Here is a 17657-nt window from a genome sequence, read left to right as displayed (position 1 = left end):
CTTTACTCTGCAATAAAAGAAGCTTTCGTGAATAGAACACCACTGAATCGAAGCACAGGGCAATGTAACACCACCACAACCAGCATTGGTAAACCACAGGACCTCCATGAAGCTTTTCCAAAGCATATTTTGTGGACAGACCCGATTATTATTTTCTGAAGAGGTCATGCAAGCATCCCGCATGCAAGCTCACCCTGCCCCCACCCACCCTTGCAGCAAAGTTTCCAAGTGCAGATTTGCTCTTGGATTCTCCCCCTTTAAAGTGCCACTACCTGCGGACCACATGTTCTGACACACTGATGCTGCGGGATCGGAAGGCATCAACTGCAGAGGCTTCTTTCAGCTCTTTCACTGGAGGAGAGTTATTCAAGCCTTGCCTTGCATTTTTGGCTATTCTTAAACTACTAGGTGAAGAAGCACCAAGCCCCGAAAGAGGTGTAATTGCACAGGTCACAGGAAGGGAAGAAATCATTGTAGGGATGGAGGTTGAAAGGTCACAGGTCACAGGGTCAATATTGGGGAATCCCACAGGGTGATGTAAAACAAAACAAAAAAATGTCAAAAAGAAAAAAAATTAAAACATAAAACCAGGCAGAGTTGAAAGCATAAAAATCACTTTTGAAAACAAGATTTTAAACACTACAAACAAATGAAATTAGTACAAACAAAAACTGATGTAAATGATAGTTGGAATACTACACTGCATTGAGGAAGAGAAAATAGGTTTGCACTCAGATTTGGTATCAAGGTTTCTCCAGTCTGAAGAGCTGGCCTTGTTTCAACTTCCATTGTGTTACTCTAACCAGGGGCTCTTCTGCAATATTATCACTGTTAAATAAGACTTGTATAGAGACTTTATCCTGAGATCTCAAAGTGCTTTTCATACACGAAGCCTCAAAATATCCATTTGAGACAGGCAAGTATCTTTGCTCTACCTGTCTGGAAACTGAGGCAGAGAGGTTAAGAGACTTGCCCAAGGACTGAAAGTGAGCCAGTGATTAAGCTGGAAACAGAACCCAGGTGCTTTGACTAACCAGTAAGTTTCTCTCAATTGAGACAAACACAGTCATTTCAAGTGATCTCCTGCCTTGCTCGTGTGTAATTTCAAGCATGAGGAATAAGGTTCTTTTTCCAAAAGGCTTTGGGACATTGGACACGAACTAAGCTTTCTTATTTGTCCTCAATAAAGTCAGACCCGTGGACATGATCCTGAAAACCCTTACTCACAGAAACAGCACCACAGACTGGGACTTCTTCCATAAACAAGGGTTTGCAGAGGAGTCCATGTTACTATCCAATTACAGTTTGCATCCCCTAAGAGAATTTTGCAGAACTAGCTAGGTTAACAAGGGCAACAGCCTTTCAGAATTAGTAGTATTCCAACCCAATGAAATTAAGTAGGTTTTGGGAAAAAGAGAGAGATTAACAAACTGCAAAATGAGAGATGATTGGCAAAGGCGTCTATTCCAAATTTTAAAAATGAAACAAGGAGATGAAGGATTAGAGAATATTAACTTGCAAACACAAGACAGTTTACAGCTATGGCATTAAGGCAAGGATGGTGTTTCTTTGTTACAAGATCCTTATTATACTTCGCAATTAAAGGAGAGGCACCCTCCCCAGAGCATTTAAATGTTACTATGGCCTCACTGCAGAGAAACACTGACGCAAGTTCAGTGAACCAACTCAAAGAGGAGTCCAGTGGATAAGTCACCTTTGCAAAACATTGAGTGACTTTCAAACTACATCTTCCCTTCCCTCTCTGCAGATGCTACTTCAAAATATCAATGGCTGCTTCGAATAACATGAATACTTGAATGGACTTCAGGGTTCTACCTGAATTGATGTACTGATTTCAAAACACTCTTTCCTTGTGGGATCAATGGGTTAAGATACTTTAAAGTGAGTTGCCTGTTAGCGACACAGATTTTAAGAAGTGGACACTACCGCCTCTCCTCTTGTGAAACTGAAATCTAGACTCTACTGCCACATAGAAACTTTCCACGGCAGACTGGTTTGTCATTCTAGCTTTTCTTCTTTTCAGAAGGGATCAGAGATCCAGCACTCTCTTCTTCACAGAATAACAGAGCAGCAATAGGTCAGATTCTGGATCTACCAGAGTTTAGACTGGGCAAAAATAGGGTGGATTATGGGAGCCACCACTTAACTACTCCAGTTTGTACACATTGCTATTAAAATGATCCGCAATGAAAAAATTTAAGCATCCACTGTTAAACTATCATTAAGATGCAGAATTAACAAACCACTGAGATGAACAGAGCATGCACCCCTCTCGCTATTTTTTCAGCCAGCACTATGTTGATTCACATTCAGCAGACAGAATTATTTTTAGAATGCAAGCTTACATTCTGCAGAAGTGAATGGGGGCAACCAGTGATGTCTTAGTACGAATACATACCATTAACCATCAGCTCGTTCTGACCTCAGGTTTAACAACAACTCGGACTGTGTCTTAATACAGAACATTCTGGTTATCAGAAAGATTACACAGCATCTTTAAGGACACAGACAGTTCTCTTCAGAAAGCACAGGAAACCATTTGGCATTTAAACAGCTCCTAATGAAGAGCTACCCATAGCCCCAACTGGAATGGAATACAATTTACCTTTTCGGCCTCTCGTTCAGACTTGTACTGCGAGCCCTGAAACTGTCCTTCTCAGGGGTGTCATCAAATGAGAGGAGGACGTTTGACCGCAAGCCCTGCCAATTTGGACACACAGATAATGGGTTCAACTGTTGGTATTTGCAGCCCACACGCCATGAGCCAACCCTCAAGAGCTACATTTGATTTTGAAATTCTAACATATTAGTAAGTACAGGTGTTATTTTGATGTAAAATAGAATCTCTGTAAATTGACAGCAATAATGCCCACAGATTGCAGTTCTCAGAGCACCCTTTGTATTGCGAGATCCAGCCACAGCTGTTACCTTTGTAATGTAGGGAACAAAGTCTTTCCGGAAGGGCAGGCGACATCGGATGAACCACATAGCGATCACATGGTGCGCCAGGCACACGATGTACTGGTTAAACCTGAACAGGGGAAGATTTCAGTAGTTTAGTGGTGCAATCTGAACACGTTTTCAGAAGAGATGCAGTTCAATACTAATATTACAGAGGTGTGGGAGAGAATACTACTGTACATTCAAGGGGAAAAGGAACCTGGAGTGCAATTAGCAACACACACTATTTGTCTTGAAGCTAAAGCTGGCCCTCCCTCAGCAACAAGACCCATATCTAAAGGTATCACAAACAACTATATATTTCCTCTGTAGATCTTAAAACACTTTACAAAGGTAAGTAAGTCTCATTTTCCCCAATTTACAGATGGGGAAAACGAGAGAAAAAACAACAACAAAAAAGATTCATGAACTTACTTGGAGGGATTTGTGTATGGCAGAGAGATGGCAAACACGCTCGCATACTGCTCAGCTGCAAAGTTCCTATAGAGATGAGGCAGCCTGGCTAGAGCTGAAACAGTTCAGTAAGAAAATCATTGTGAAGTCTGGATGAGAGCACTGTTACTGACTCAGAATTTAGCTGGATCATCCGGCGTTTTCTAAATCATTGGTACCAACAGGAAAGCTAATGTTACATTACGTTCTGTAAGTATTACTTTGCAAGGCGTAAGCTACAAGGAGGGGAAGATAACCTCCGATTTTCTAGTGTTTTAATATGTAAAGCATGTTTCTTTTTTCTCAGTCTGCATGTGCATTAGGTTGAGCAGCTGGGTTACATGAGCAAGAGTAGACTAGATGTTAAGATTTTATGGCAGTTGCAGCACATTACAACTTGTTCTAGGGGTCACTGTATTTCTGGTATTTGACCTTAAACTAACCCAAGATGATGATACTCATGCTAAATAACACAGTTAGCCTTTTCACAGCCACTGAAGAACATAAGTAAAACATAATTTCCACTGCAACTTACTTGAAAGAAATTCTAAGAGAGGTATTGCCATGTTTGCTGTAGCAGAAATGTGGGTTAACTTGACTATCAAGACTGGCAGTGCCTTTATGATGATGTCAGGCATCTCAACGCTGCATACTGATAAAGCCACAACGCACTGGTTTGCACAGCGATAAATTAAGCCATGTTCCAGGCAATAAACCATTTCACGCTAGAAGAATAGAACAGAATATGCTCGGTATAATAAAATAAGACCAGGATCCATCTGCCACTAGCCTGCAACAAATCTCTAGCATTTCTACATACTAAAATGCTAGTTGTGTGTTGGTAATTGCATTGCTAGGGCCAGCAGCTAAAAGAATTTTTACCAAAAATACACTAGCAATTTGAGACTACAATCTCAAGAGGAAAAAAAAAAAAGTCACAGGTGTTTCTGCACTGCTGGACACATCTTGGCTCTAAATCTTAGACAAGACATTTGTCATCCTGAACTTTTTGAAATAATCAAGTTTAAGATTACAGTTTCTGACAGAATAAAAAAGGACAAAATGTTTAAGGTTTTTCTGCTCCCTTCTGATGGTCATCAGGGTCTTTCAGACTGGGAGAAAGAACCAAATGCCTATGCAGGGGATGGCAACTGACGATACAAAGTGCTATTAAATACACAAAGCTCAGAATGCGAATAGAGTTTTACTAACTTCTCTCAGTTACAGTCATCCTACGTTACTTTTACTTACAATGGGTATACTGTTTTCTGGCAGAGCTGCCCTTTATATGTCCAGTGCAAATGCTTACATGGCAACTATCCATTTAGTCTCCAAGTCTGAGACAGGCTGGCATTAGAAAGTGCATTGGAGACAGACTCAGACTTCACCTCCCACAGCCCATCCCATTGACGGTACCTGTTTAGCTTTGTCCAGGTAATTATGGTAAGATATCAATGCAGTCAACACTGGAACCACAGCCAGGTGCAAGTCATTGCGGGAGAACCCGTCTGGAGTGCCACGCAACCTCTCAGCTGTCTTTTTGTCTGTAAGCTAATCAGTTACACACTGGGCTTGAGTACTTTTCGTTTCACGTACCTTTTCAATTCAGGTCTTTTGGGGCACATTTTCATAGTACAAGAGCAGTACGGGGTTCCATTATGAAACAAAATTAGCTTTCAGGTCCCAGAGCTCAATCATATATGTACTAGGATCTGGATGCTGTACTTGGAGCATAATCTTCACAGTAAAACTATGAAATAAATCCCTTAGCTCACTTTGCACAGAGTTTTGGTGTGGGGGGATGGATTTGCAGGAGACCATTATATACACCTAGAACCCCAAAGCCTTACATGCAGGTCAGTTTGTTTAGGTTTAGGCTCAAGTGTCCTCAAAACTCATTCAATTTATGGATACACTTTTATAACTATATTCTTTAGCAACTGAAGCATATGTACAGTTAAATATCTAATGGTGAGGGGGAGGAGGGACAGATTAATCCCAAAAATATAGGGTATAAGTAAGGAAGCCTTAAGGCAAACACATTTCTATTAGAACTGAAATTGTGGTGTCTAGACCCCAGGAGGACACACTGGTTATTACCATGGAGCAGAGTGCAGAGCACAGCTGGTCAAGGTTGCAAGGGGAGGTTAAAAACAGCACTTTGTAACGGAGAGACTCCGGTAACTTGTTGAGAACCAGTTTCAACACCTTCCAGTCTGTCTCCTGGAAAGAAGGGGAGAGAGTTTAGTAAGGAAGAAAATAACTTTCCATGGGAAACTTTGCATGATTTGTGTGTTAAATTTGAAAATAAAGCCCATCAAGTGTCCAACAATGATTTGTTGTTTATTTCTGTGATCCCTTGTTTCTCCAGCCTTGTTAGTTAGCAAATATCCTGCTTTTATTTGATGCATGGGTTGCTTCCAGGGTTCCACCAAACTGCATCCTCTAGCTCAGATGTAGCACGGACATTTTGATGCCATAACATGGCCTGATCTCCAAACAGATGGTAAAAAAAGGAGAGAGTCTGATCCAGGCCTTTTCTACACATGCTTCCTCCATCCGCCAAAACAAAAAAGTGATTTTAGCATTCAAGACAACTCCTGGCCCAAAAAAATGAATAAAACGCTGTCCAGAACCAACATTAATGCACTTCATTATTTCCTTTCCATACTCAAATATCTAATGGTCAGCAGTTTGTCAACTTAAGTTGAACTTCTAATTTTGGTTTCTTTTATTATTAGTTTCAAATCCTCTTTGAGAAGCAGGGTGACATTTTTCCTACTGGCTTTTGGCCTCTGTTAAACGAAAAAAAAAAAAAAATTCACTCATTTCCTGTGAAGCAGAACCCAGTGGCGGTCTGCTAGGTTTAGGAAGGGTTTTACTTGTGGCCCTCCTGGTGGCTGAAGAGTTGTAGGGTCACACACAAACAATTTTCGGATGGAAAGTTCTGGATTTCAAGAAGCTATTTAGACACCCTTGGCTGGTGTTGGGTATCCTGGGTAACACTGATTGCTAGATAATTTTAAAACACAGGCCGGTCACATTTTAGGTTTAAATACAATTGATTATGTTCTTTTAAGAAAAATAAAGCACAAGAGTGTATTAATTGGCTATACTGCGAAATGGTGGGTAAGTCTCACAGATTACACTTTTGAGACAAGATTCAAAAAAGGACCTCATCAGACAATTTTTAAAGCCCTCTGAGTAAACAGATTAGGCTCAGCACTACATATGCAGTTTAATCGGCCACCACAAGTGGATGAGTTAAAAGCTCTATTCCTGCTTCTTGGTGTAATGAGTGTCATGATCTTCCACAAGAAATATCAATTTAAAAAAAAATTCAATGGGAGTTTTTTGGGCATAAAGGGGATAAAAAGCTGACATTTTGGAACATTTCAGCATCAACATTCCAAACGCGTGAGTTTTAGACACGTTTCTGATGTCCTTCTTATCAGTATTCAGAGCTCCAAATGTGCGTGCAGAACTCCACTGTTCATCAACGTACTTGCTTCAAACACTGCAGAAGGACTCGGAAGAGCAATGAGTAGGGCAAGTAGCCCATCCGAAGAGTGGCATTCTGGGAGGAAACACAGGGGCTTCCTGATGGAGGGGAGAGGGTCCCAGCAGGCTTTTTCTCAGACACCCTCTTCTCTGGTTCTCTACGACATGGAAATACAAACCAGGTCAGTGTTTCAGTAGCCATTACCAGACATGAAAGCAAGATGAGAAATGCATATGCAAAGCAACAGATTTCAGGGAAGTGACCAAGCCAACTAGTCAGAAACATGCATCGTTTTATTATCTACAACAAAGGCTGCTTCTCCAAGCTCCTTTTCAGAGATCTCTCTGTTAAGAGGGTTAAGTTAAAGAGTCAGTTACTACCAGACTAGGCTGTGCAACTTGAAGTAGCAACGTTTCTACAGATCACTGTACTACATCTTAGTGTAAAACCAGATTTCTCAGTCTCCTGGCAGGAAATTGCAAACAAGGGATTTGTAATCTTTTGCAGAGTAGCTACATAAATTGCAAGCCCCCAGTGCACAGAACTCTGAGGCTCCTGAGAGCTCTGCATGCCAAGGATTTACAGGACTGGTTCCAAAGTTATTTACTAGAGGGAACCCCCACCCCCACCCCAGCAATAACTATGAATGTGGTGTGATAACTGCTGACCAGAATTTGGGAGATGAGAAGAGTTGTAGAGAGACTGTGACAGACTATTAATACACACGTGAGAATGTCAAGGTTTCAAAGGTACTACAATGCAATGAGAAACATACACCAAGTCACAGAGGCAGTAGGGGCTAAATCTCACTGCTCCATCCTTGTTGCTCAGGCCAAGACGGTGGAGGGAGTCCGCTCGAAGCATCAGCAGAAAGTCAAATGCCTGCAAGAGAGAAGATTTCTCACTGCATTCTGGAATGACTCAAAATCTCTGCTGATAGACTATTTCCCCAGCTTCTCACCACCCAATCTGCTGTCGTGCCTGGCCAGCAAGAAGATTTGCTCTGCATTGGGGCTTATTCTGTAGGAGCTTCCACTCCCTGAACTCAACTTTTATGGAATTTATTAACACAGTGCCATCAGCTAACTAACATTTTACTCTACAGCGACAGAGGCATGCTGCAGAGTACACTGTAATAACTTCCTACAAACGCCCCATCTTCTACCCAGCTAAAGCATTTGTTCAGCCTCTCCTTCTATCATAGTGCTAGGAGAGAGACTATCCATACCTGCAATCTGATGCTGCTAGCAATCGGGAGGCGGTACATGTTCTTATAGTGGAGCTCGATGTGATTAATAAGCATTTCATACACCCGAGTGGCATGGCTAGCAGGCAAGCTGTACAGCTTTGTCTACAGAGGCACAGAACAACAGTCAATAGACACACCGAAGGTTTACTTGTTAACAGAGTAGCCCATCTTTGGTCAATCAGCATCAAATGTACAAAGAAAGGCAATGTAAGCTGTTCTTGAGGCCAACACGAACAGATGATGCCTCAGAGGATCCTGGGGATCACACACACAAAATCCCCAAACAGATCCATCTTCCCTCTTTTAAGAGAGCACAGCACGTGCGCATTATGGATACCGACACGTCTATGAAAACTGTTAGAGTGGCAAGTTTGACCTTTAATTTATGAATTACCCGATAAAGACATTGCTTGGAGGCATAACGCTATACTCCACTGACGCTGCTAGTAGCATCAATAAACAAAGGGCAGGGCAGGCTTTGAGACAGCCTGAGAAAGTGGTGGTTGGATCCTGACAGGCTCAAGTCACTTAAGTTGTTCTTGCAAAATTTCCACCATCTCGAATGGTGAGTGTCTGGCAATACAAGAGATCTGGGTAGTTTTTGCCCCAGGTAGCAACTGAATTAGTGAGATTTCTGGTGAGAAATTTCAGTCACATTAGAACTCTTCTCATTTTTGATCTAATCTAGGCCCAGAAAGTCACAGGTGTGGGTTTGGATCTGGGGATCTGAATTTCTTTGGGGTTAGGATTCAAAAAGATTCAGATTTGAGAATCCAGTTCTGGCTCCTTTCTAGCTGGACCCTAGGAACATATCACCAAAACATTTACATTTATGACATGCTGGCTGTTAGTAGCTAAAGATTTAATAATTAATATATCGTATGCAAGGTACCCAGTCAAGAATTGAACTAACCCAATCATGGCTAAAACATCCCCTATTCTGTTAGTTTAAAGAGTGGGACAAGTGACTTAGTCTATGAAGTTACAGAAGAGAAAGAATTTGTTATTGGGAATTGACTGGCCAGTAAACAAAGCCCTAGAGACCATTGTTTTAAGGGAGGGATTTTTAAACACTCCACAGTTTTACCTGGAGAATTACCAGGAGGCCTAGAACAGCTGTCTTCACATCCTCTAAAGCAGCAGAGTGAGATAGAAAGTCTCTCTCCTCCAGATCAACAGGGGCCCAAAGAGAACGTGCAGCCACCTTTTAAAAACAAAAGGAGAAATGTTCTTTAAAACCCACATCGGGCACAATGAGACGCCGACTTAATTCCATGCCAACAGGTCAGAAAGGCACAAAATAAATGGTCCCACTGAAAGTCTCCTAATATTGTAGATTAGCTTGGATGTGCATTAGCAGAGCTGGTTCCAAAGCACCTTTTTGGTTTCCATTAGAGCTCTGGTTTCCTCCAAAATTCAGGAGTCCTTCACCACCCCCAAGGATCATATAATTAACTTGTTCACCTTCCTTGGTCTCCAGTAAAGCGATTGGATAAGAGATGGAGACAAAGTTATTGGAAGTGTCACTACTGAGCAAACGAAGCCTCACCTTTTCTATGATATCAAGCAAGCTGTTAAAGTGATGCGTGTTGCAGCCCTCGGCCAGGTCCACCAATAGCTGAGTGGCCAGTTTCCGGACTTGGTGGTCTTTATCCTCTGGAATATGTGCCAGCTGTGAGATCACCACCACGTTAATCAGCTCCTCCTGCAATAGGATAGACTGTTCAGCAAAATGTCTCCCAGCTCACTCTTATTAGCGAGTTAACACAAATGTATATTCATGATCAAAGAATCACGAGGTCATACTAGCTTTAGTCTTCATTACCTAGTTGTTTAGTCTGCTGGATTTCTTCCTCCAGCCTATTTAAATATCTTTCTAGGTCATCTCTCCAAACATTTAGACTATTGTTGAACTTGGACTCAGCAGCTTAGGTCTTTATCAATCTGACCAAGGCTCTGGAGCTCAGCTTCAGCAGACCTCATTCACATGGGATTCACAGGCCTTGTTTTTCAGAGAGGCAGGAAACGAAGAGGCAGCAGCCAGTTTAATAGAACTTGGAGGAATCTGAGCAGCGCCTCTCCCACTTTCCTTGCATCAGACACACTGAGCAGACATTCCTTTGAGTTAACAAGCAAATCAAGCAGAGTTCACTGGGCTCTGCTCTATCACAGCACCTGCCATCTTGGATTTCAATTAAAACAGAAACATTGAGTTGAGTCAATCCACTCACGTCAGATAATATCTTTACCTCATCTTGGTACAAACGAAACTTTGTCTTTACCCAAACCAGATTAAATCTTCCATTCCCAACACTAAAATACATATTTTAGTAAAATGAATGGAAGTGACAGCCTCTTTGGGAAACCTTAGAACAGGGAAAGAAGATATCCACAAGATGCACAAGGTGAAAATTAAAAAAGCACATTGTCAAAATTGACCCGCTAATATCAACTCCCATTATACATACACCATACTGACAACAGACTTAAAAAACGCAACTATGGACCACATTGAATACGCGAGTTCTTCCAGTCACACCGCAGAGAAACCTAATTACAGGGTCCTACATTTTCAGAACTGTCGGACTGACTCTTTAGAATTGCAGAAACTAGGCCTGAAGAACACATACAATTAAGCATCAGAAAAACCATTTTCACCACCCATTCCAGATCTCCAATTCAAACACCCCAACTAAATATCAATAAAATACAAACCTCATAAAACTGTCTGTTAATGCTCAGGACAAAAGACAAGACATCCAGAACTTTAATCCGAACTGCACTACGACACTCGTTCCTAAAAGGGAAAAAACAAACCCAAAAGAGTTAGGGAGAGGACAGAGAGCATGTTGTGATGAACTCCCTTTTTTCTGGGTTAAAAACGTTACAAGCAAAGGCCACGTGAACCTTCAGTGAACGTTCTCTGCATATGAAGTTGCAACACCAAGCGGACAAGGTGCTACCATCAAGAAAAACCTGGAGGCTGTCTACGAAAACAAGAGCTCCTGTTGTAGCACATGGGCAACCGTACCCATCTCCAAAACTTAAAGAGTCAATCAGGGAGAGCATGTGTGAATGGGAGAGAGACTCTGTGCCACAACTTCAGAGCCACATACACAGGGGTGAAGTGGTCTTTATCTTAATTTTTTAAAAGGAGCCAAAAGCTCTGGAGATATGAGGGGATCATTCTACAATAAGAAAGCATGTTCTGGGGAGCTGCCATTGCAGAACCCCATACTACAGGATATTGTCAAATCAGAAGCACTCCTGATATTTAGAAGGTAGGGTTGTAGGTCTGATACCAAGGAAGATACCACGCAATGGAGCACAGGATAGTTAATTAGAGAGGTGAAGCAGCCAATAGCCACCCTCCACTTCATTAAAAGAAGAAGGATGATAAAGAAGCCTCAGTTTGATATTTTTGTTCTGTTGATTGGACAAAAAGCAAATCCTGCATTCTGGAATCACCCCCATATTTCAGCAGCCATTACTAACATTAAAGAGATCCAGAGAGTAAGATTGTTTTAAAAACAGACAGTTCATTAAACAGACTGCACACACATTGAAACAACCTTTTCTTTTTAAAGCTGCGGTTTCCTACCTGAAGAACCTCTCCATTAACACCTTCAGGTTATGAATCCAGCCATCCTTGGCAGGGTGAATAGACTGAGCTTTGTACGTTATTAAGTTTAGTAGAGAAGATTCCTTAAAAAAAAAAAAGAAGGTAAGAATGGTCCAGTGCTTACCTACAGTGCATGCATCTCCCTTCCCCTCTCTCCAAGATCAGGCCTCAAGAGGCTGTGAAGTCTTCATTTAGCTTTATAACGTGAGCTATTTTATAACTCCCGCTGCCCTTGGTTGTATGGGATAAAAATCTAATATTGAGGTGGGCAATAAGAGGAAGGATGGTCTTGTAGGCACTCAGATTGGGACTCTGGAATTCTGGGTTCAATTCCTGGCTTTGCCAGACTTCCTATGTGACTTTGGGCAAATCATTTACTATCCCTGTACCTCAGCTCCCCATCAGTAAAATAGGAATATTGAATGTTTCCTGTGTGTGTCTTGTGCAATTTGGGACAGGGACTGTTCCTTACTATGCATTCATGCAATGCCTCCCAAAATGGACCCCATATTTTGGGTGGGGCCTCTAGACACTACTATAGTACAGAGAAACATTTCCAGAGGTTTAAAAGGGGGGAAAAAACCACAATACGCCGTATTGACTTGAGATGGGAGAGAAGGTCTTACAGGTCTCTGATCAGCACATCTCTCCACCAGTTCAAAGAATCTCTCCTCAGACCCATGGAATTCGTTCTGGTCACAGAGTTCTTCTACAGTAGTCAACAGAGCATGCACAATGGACTTCAAATCCTGGTTCTCTATACTCTGAAACACAGACAAGGCTGCTCTAAATGGTTTCTTTTTTAATTACAAAGTATGTCACAATTGAAGTAAGAGTGTTGGCTGAGAAGTACTAGTCAAAGTTAGGCCAGACCCATACTCAATCGTCTTCCCTTCCAACACCAAATACCTTGCCACCTCCATGACAAGCACAACTCCACTGACGGGGGAGCCCCAGGGTCAGACATCAAGTCTATAGGCTGTGGTAGGGTACACGCTACCCCCGCATCAAAAGCAGAAGCCGTAGAGTCCTTTTCGGTATTAAAAAATAAGACCATTTTATAAACCAAAATACTTCCTACAAGATGTTTTTAAAGCGTATATCAAGATTTAGCTCAATACCTACCTGTAGCTGTTGGAGTAATCGCTCAACGATATCCAGAAGAATATCCCAAGTGACAGCCTGCAGCTCCTTCCCATATTTCTTGATTAATCTGGTTATGGACAGGACTATTTCATATGATACAACTGCATTGGGACAAGTCATGGCCTGGAACACAAGTTCCTCAGGTCAGTCAATGATCTGTAACTTTCTTAAACTGAAGTCGATCAACATCCTACATATTAAGAAGTTTAGCTGAAGGGCTCAATCCTTCCATCAACCTACCTACTGCCTCTCAGGGAGGTGGTTTAACGACGGGGACAGAACCCCTTCCGTTGCTGTAGTAAGTGTCTACACTGAAGTGCTACAGTCACACAACTGCAGCGCGGCCACTGTAGTGTTTCAAGGATAGAAAAGCTCGAAGTTTGAGGCTACAGCTGCAAAGGCCAATCAAAAGATGGCCATTTTATAAGCACAATAATGTATTCCCAACAGGTGCAAGTCAGATGTTAAAATGCACCCCTGGTTCCACATGAACAGGGGGTTGGAGACAGTGCTACCAGCTCCACATGATGCAACATACACCCCTCACTGGAATACGTAGTTCAGTTTAGAACATGGTAACTCTTGTGGTTTGGCTGAAAGGTCCCCAAACACTGAAAAGACAGTAGGATTTTGTAATGAGACAACTCAATCTTGTCACTCATACCAAGCCCATTATAGGAAACTTCTAATTTTGTTTCAGGGATTCTCTCTGGCCTAACGCATAATCTACAGATCAAACATCCAGCATGGGCAGCCAATAAGGGAACTTTAACACCATTCCCTTTGCTGTCGTTAAAATCCATTACAAAAATAGCCTTGCTGTCTCCCAAAGTACAGAAGAGGGCACGAAAGGTGGCAGGCTGCTCCCAATTTAATATCACACCAAGGATTTAGTAAGTGCCCTGGTAGAGGAGAAGTGATCACAGTACAGCTTCCAGCACTAACACCCAGCCAGTCAAACACGTCAGCCTTCTCTCAAATAGCTGCAGTTTCCATTAACAGGCACTTCGGCCAACAAGCTCATAAATCTTAATCCTCCCCTCAGGGTGTCTCTCCATTTAAAAAATCCTGGCACTAATTTAAAAAAAAAAAAAAAAAAGTGCCACACTTCACTTATCATTCATGCTGACTTTGTCCCCTCTCCCTACATTTGTATGCTGTAGACTGTAATCTGCTTGCAGCAGGCATAGGATTTTTTTTTGCTATCTAAACCATCTAGAATGTTGTTTGTGGTACCTCAGTGTCTCCAGTCCTCTGCCTGTGCAAACAGTTCACTCTGCTGAGGACTGAAATGCTTTAAGTACTAACCGCATTATGGGGTAACTGGGTGAAATTAATGGCCTGTGTTAAATCAAGTCAGGCTTGATGTTTTAATGGTCCCTTCTGACCTTAAACTCTAAAGAACTATGAAAAATTCAAGAATTGCTATGTGGATCAGTAAAACATTCCCAAACAAAGCATCAGTTTAAGCTTGAAATAGCTATTGTCTCCCTGTTTCATGTGTTCCCCCATCTCTCTCTATCCAGCTGTTGGCTTTTGTCTTATAATTAGATTGGAAGTTCTTTGGGGCAGAAACTGTCTTGTTGTTCTGAGTTTGCACAGCACCTAACACAGCGTGGTGCTGGTCCACGACTGAGGCTCCTAGGCACTATCACAAGATAAAAGTTCCTCCCAAGTATCACTGTACCTTGAGAAATGAGGGCAGCACTGATGTAGGTGAGTTCTTGAGAGAATACAGTCTGTGTGCACCCCACAGAGCCATTCCGACAAAGAACACTGCTCCTCTCAGTAATGCTGCATCCATCATGTAGGCTCTAAGATAAGGCGCAGAAGGTAAGCCAAGATTGTTTTAGATCACACTATAGCAGCAGGTTTCGTTTTAGAGTACAAGACTCATGCAAAGGGAAATGAACAACACTCAGTACTTCTAAATCAGAGCATCTTAAAGGACTTTAAAACCATGAAGACTAACCGTTTAGGCACTGTTCTCATTTTACTAATGGGGAAACATAGGTACAGAAAGGTTAATTAACTTGTCCAAAATCACAGAGCAGTCATAATTTCTAACCACTACATCACACGTGAAATTTTGGGTCTGCTCCTGCTCCCATTAGAATCAGTACATCTTTTATTTCAGTCAAAGCAATACTAAGCTTTTTTTTTTTTTTTAAACTATTTAATAGCATGCTATTCCATACCTGTCTTCCATGATGCGGCACATGTTGTATATAGCACTGTGCCCCAAATGGGTTCCCAAGAGATTGCGCATAAGCTAAAAAGCAAGTATGAGAGGATTTTCAGAGAAGGTTTTAGTAGGTCATTATACAGCTTCAGGGTCCCGTCAGTCAAGAGAGGTTACATTTGCAATTTAATAATGGATAGCGTGGCATTTAATAAACTAGAGAAGTGTGGTATATGCTCTGATCTCCTCTCAAAGAACTATTATAATCATAATAAATGTAACTGGAGTCTAGATTTTTAACATACTAATATTCAGAACAATATTGCTTTAATGAGACAAAACTGTGCATGGGCAGGAACTCATGTCAAGGGCAACGAAAGGATTCTGACCTTCCAGCATGGCTCACAAAGCTCCTTAACGTTGATGGTGCGGCACAAGGTGATGATAAATACTGGGAGGCTCTCCGAGGGCAGGCAGTTGTAGCAAACCACAGCATCTAGGACCTGCAGGGAGACCTTTGTGGGGGTGAAAAGCACAATGGTTACTCACTTCTCCCTTGACCTCGCATTGAAATACAGCAGGTTAAACTGTGTCCTCACTTATGGCTAGAAAACTCCTCAGAAATCAATAGGGATACACCAGGTGTTCATCAGTTCAGGATGTAAACCAAACCATGACAAGGATGGCTAAAGCAGTGAAGGGAATCCCTTAGCAAGATCAACCTGGTTCCTTTGTCCCACGGTTTTATGACTAAATTAGTAACTTAGTAGCTGTACAGTGCTTTACATGACCCCAAAGTGCTTTCCAGAGTTAGTTAATCCTCACAATGTTGTACTGTCCTCATTTTACAGGTGGTAAAACTTGAGTAAGAGAGGGATAAGTGACTCGTCCAGTTGGGATTGCGACTCACGATATCCTGGTTCCCACCTCTATGCTCAGACACGTAAGTCATAATGCCTCTCTCCACCCAACAGCCAACAATATAGTAAGCTCCACACTTTGCTACAGCAGCTTTCCCTGAAGGAAGAAAATCCTTGGGAGCCCTAGAGAGTTTTGGCCTAGCTACTCTAAAGTGGCCTGATCTGTAACGGATACAGTTCTGCACAATGTAATCGATATTAGAAGAGGCTCCAATTACTGACCTCTATGTCAACCGATGATGATGTCTGAATGCACAATAGGCAGATCATACTGTTGGAGGAAAACGTAGTTAAATATGTTTATTTTAATCAAATTTAACCAATGACCAAAAAAAATTATCCAAAATTAACACAATTAGATTAGTGTAGAAGTTTGCTTTCCTGACTGTGGCTCAGTTGATAATACTTCTGGGGATATGCTTAGTGTCACCAGCCCTTTTCTGAATAGTTTGCAGCTGCACTTAAGCTACATCTCACTACTATTACTATTCATTAAATACGGTTGGGTACCGGGTACCAAGTATGTAAATCTAGTGACGAGAATAGGGTCAAGTTCATCTCCTATACAAACTGGGGATTGAGCACTATATAATTTAACCCAGGTTCACAGATAAGAATATTATAAGTGTTGGTGTATTGCATTACACTGTCTAAGGGCTCATGGATAGATCTTCAAAAGGGCTCAGTACCAACAAGTAGAATCAGATTTTGGGAGTGTCTGGGAGCTGAGCTCTTGACAAACTGGCCTGCGAAGGAGAGTTCTACTCTGAAAAGTGAGCAAACATGATATTGAGAGACTCCACATTTGTTTTTCATTGGTTTCATATCAGTTTGGTTGATTTACACAAATAGGTTTCTAAACTGTCACCCATGCACCTTCAGTTCTGGGTTTAAGAAAGCAAGATGGGTTCTTTCAGGTTTAAGCATCACTGAGCTATGACGACTAAGCCAGCCAAGTTCTACCTTCACATACACGCACGCATCCCGCCATCTTCAGTGCAGGTATAATTCTGGGCAGAATTTGGCCCTGCAACTGGAATCTATTGAACTCTTCTGCTGACAGGCACGTAATCCAGAAACAGGATCATTCTCCCATAGCTCTTTAAAACCAAAACAGCTCTGAATAGCAGAAGAATACATTTGCCAGAAGTCAGCTCTGACAACCATGTACGTTCTGAAATCAAAGCACCTTGGGGCCATTTTTAATCACTTTTCTGACCACAGCCACACTAATACTATTTCAACAGATACCCTTTCCACCCCTTTCCCCCAACAATGCACACTTGCAGAGGCTAGCTGGGTCATGTGTCACCCAACTGGTCAGTCTGTGTATACAATACAGAGATTTGCACGTGCAAATAGATACACTTGGAGGTCTGTTGAAAATTTAGACCACTGAATTTATCCACAAACACTGCCCAGCAATTTAGAAACAATAAGTGTTAATAGTTTAACCTTACTGGACCATCTCAGCAACATAATCTTCCAGGTAACAGCTGTTGAACTTGACCAGGTTCACTAGAACTAGAAGGAATTCTGAAGACAACCCGACATCCATCCACTGCAGGACAAACTCAGCTAAAGGGGAAGGAAATGGTGGTGTTACAACATTGTTTCAATCC

The 17657-nt window shown here is 41.8% G+C and overlaps 1 protein-coding gene across 11 annotated transcripts in view; it reads right to left on the bottom strand.

Moving 5' to 3' along the window:
• Window positions 1–17657, bottom strand: part of TSC2 (TSC complex subunit 2) — a 41956-nt gene that overhangs the window by 19066 nt on the left and 5233 nt on the right. For 7 of the 11 annotated variants that reach the window (XM_039492737.1, XM_039492738.1, XM_039492739.1 and 4 more), the window contains exons 6-26: window positions 17496–17613; window positions 16258–16306; window positions 15505–15630; window positions 15132–15205; window positions 14621–14747; window positions 12913–13056; window positions 12414–12551; window positions 11767–11870; window positions 10881–10962; window positions 9715–9870; window positions 9253–9369; window positions 8145–8267; window positions 7692–7798; window positions 6920–7073; window positions 5515–5637; window positions 4831–4965; window positions 3950–4139; window positions 3397–3490; window positions 2950–3052; window positions 2627–2721; window positions 273–404 (exon numbers count right to left, since the gene is read on the bottom strand). In XM_039492737.1, coding sequence (XP_039348671.1) covers window positions 273–404; window positions 2627–2721; window positions 2950–3052; window positions 3397–3490; window positions 3950–4139; window positions 4831–4965; window positions 5515–5637; window positions 6920–7073; window positions 7692–7798; window positions 8145–8267; window positions 9253–9369; window positions 9715–9870; window positions 10881–10962; window positions 11767–11870; window positions 12414–12551; window positions 12913–13056; window positions 14621–14747; window positions 15132–15205; window positions 15505–15630; window positions 16258–16306; window positions 17496–17613 — 2491 coding nt within the window. The remainder of the gene's footprint in view (window positions 1–272; window positions 405–2626; window positions 2722–2949; window positions 3053–3396; window positions 3491–3949; window positions 4140–4830; window positions 4966–5514; window positions 5638–6919; window positions 7074–7691; window positions 7799–8144; window positions 8268–9252; window positions 9370–9714; window positions 9871–10880; window positions 10963–11766; window positions 11871–12413; window positions 12552–12912; window positions 13057–14620; window positions 14748–15131; window positions 15206–15504; window positions 15631–16257; window positions 16307–17495; window positions 17614–17657) is intronic. The other 4 variants (XM_039492743.1, XM_039492745.1, XM_039492742.1 and 1 more) reach the window with 1 other exon arrangement.

Source organism: Mauremys reevesii, linkage group 10 (genome assembly GCF_016161935.1).
Source record: "Mauremys reevesii isolate NIE-2019 linkage group 10, ASM1616193v1, whole genome shotgun sequence".
NCBI classification, from domain to species: domain Eukaryota; kingdom Metazoa; phylum Chordata; order Testudines; family Geoemydidae; genus Mauremys; species Mauremys reevesii.
This window is presented reverse-complemented; position numbering and strand designations above follow the sequence as displayed.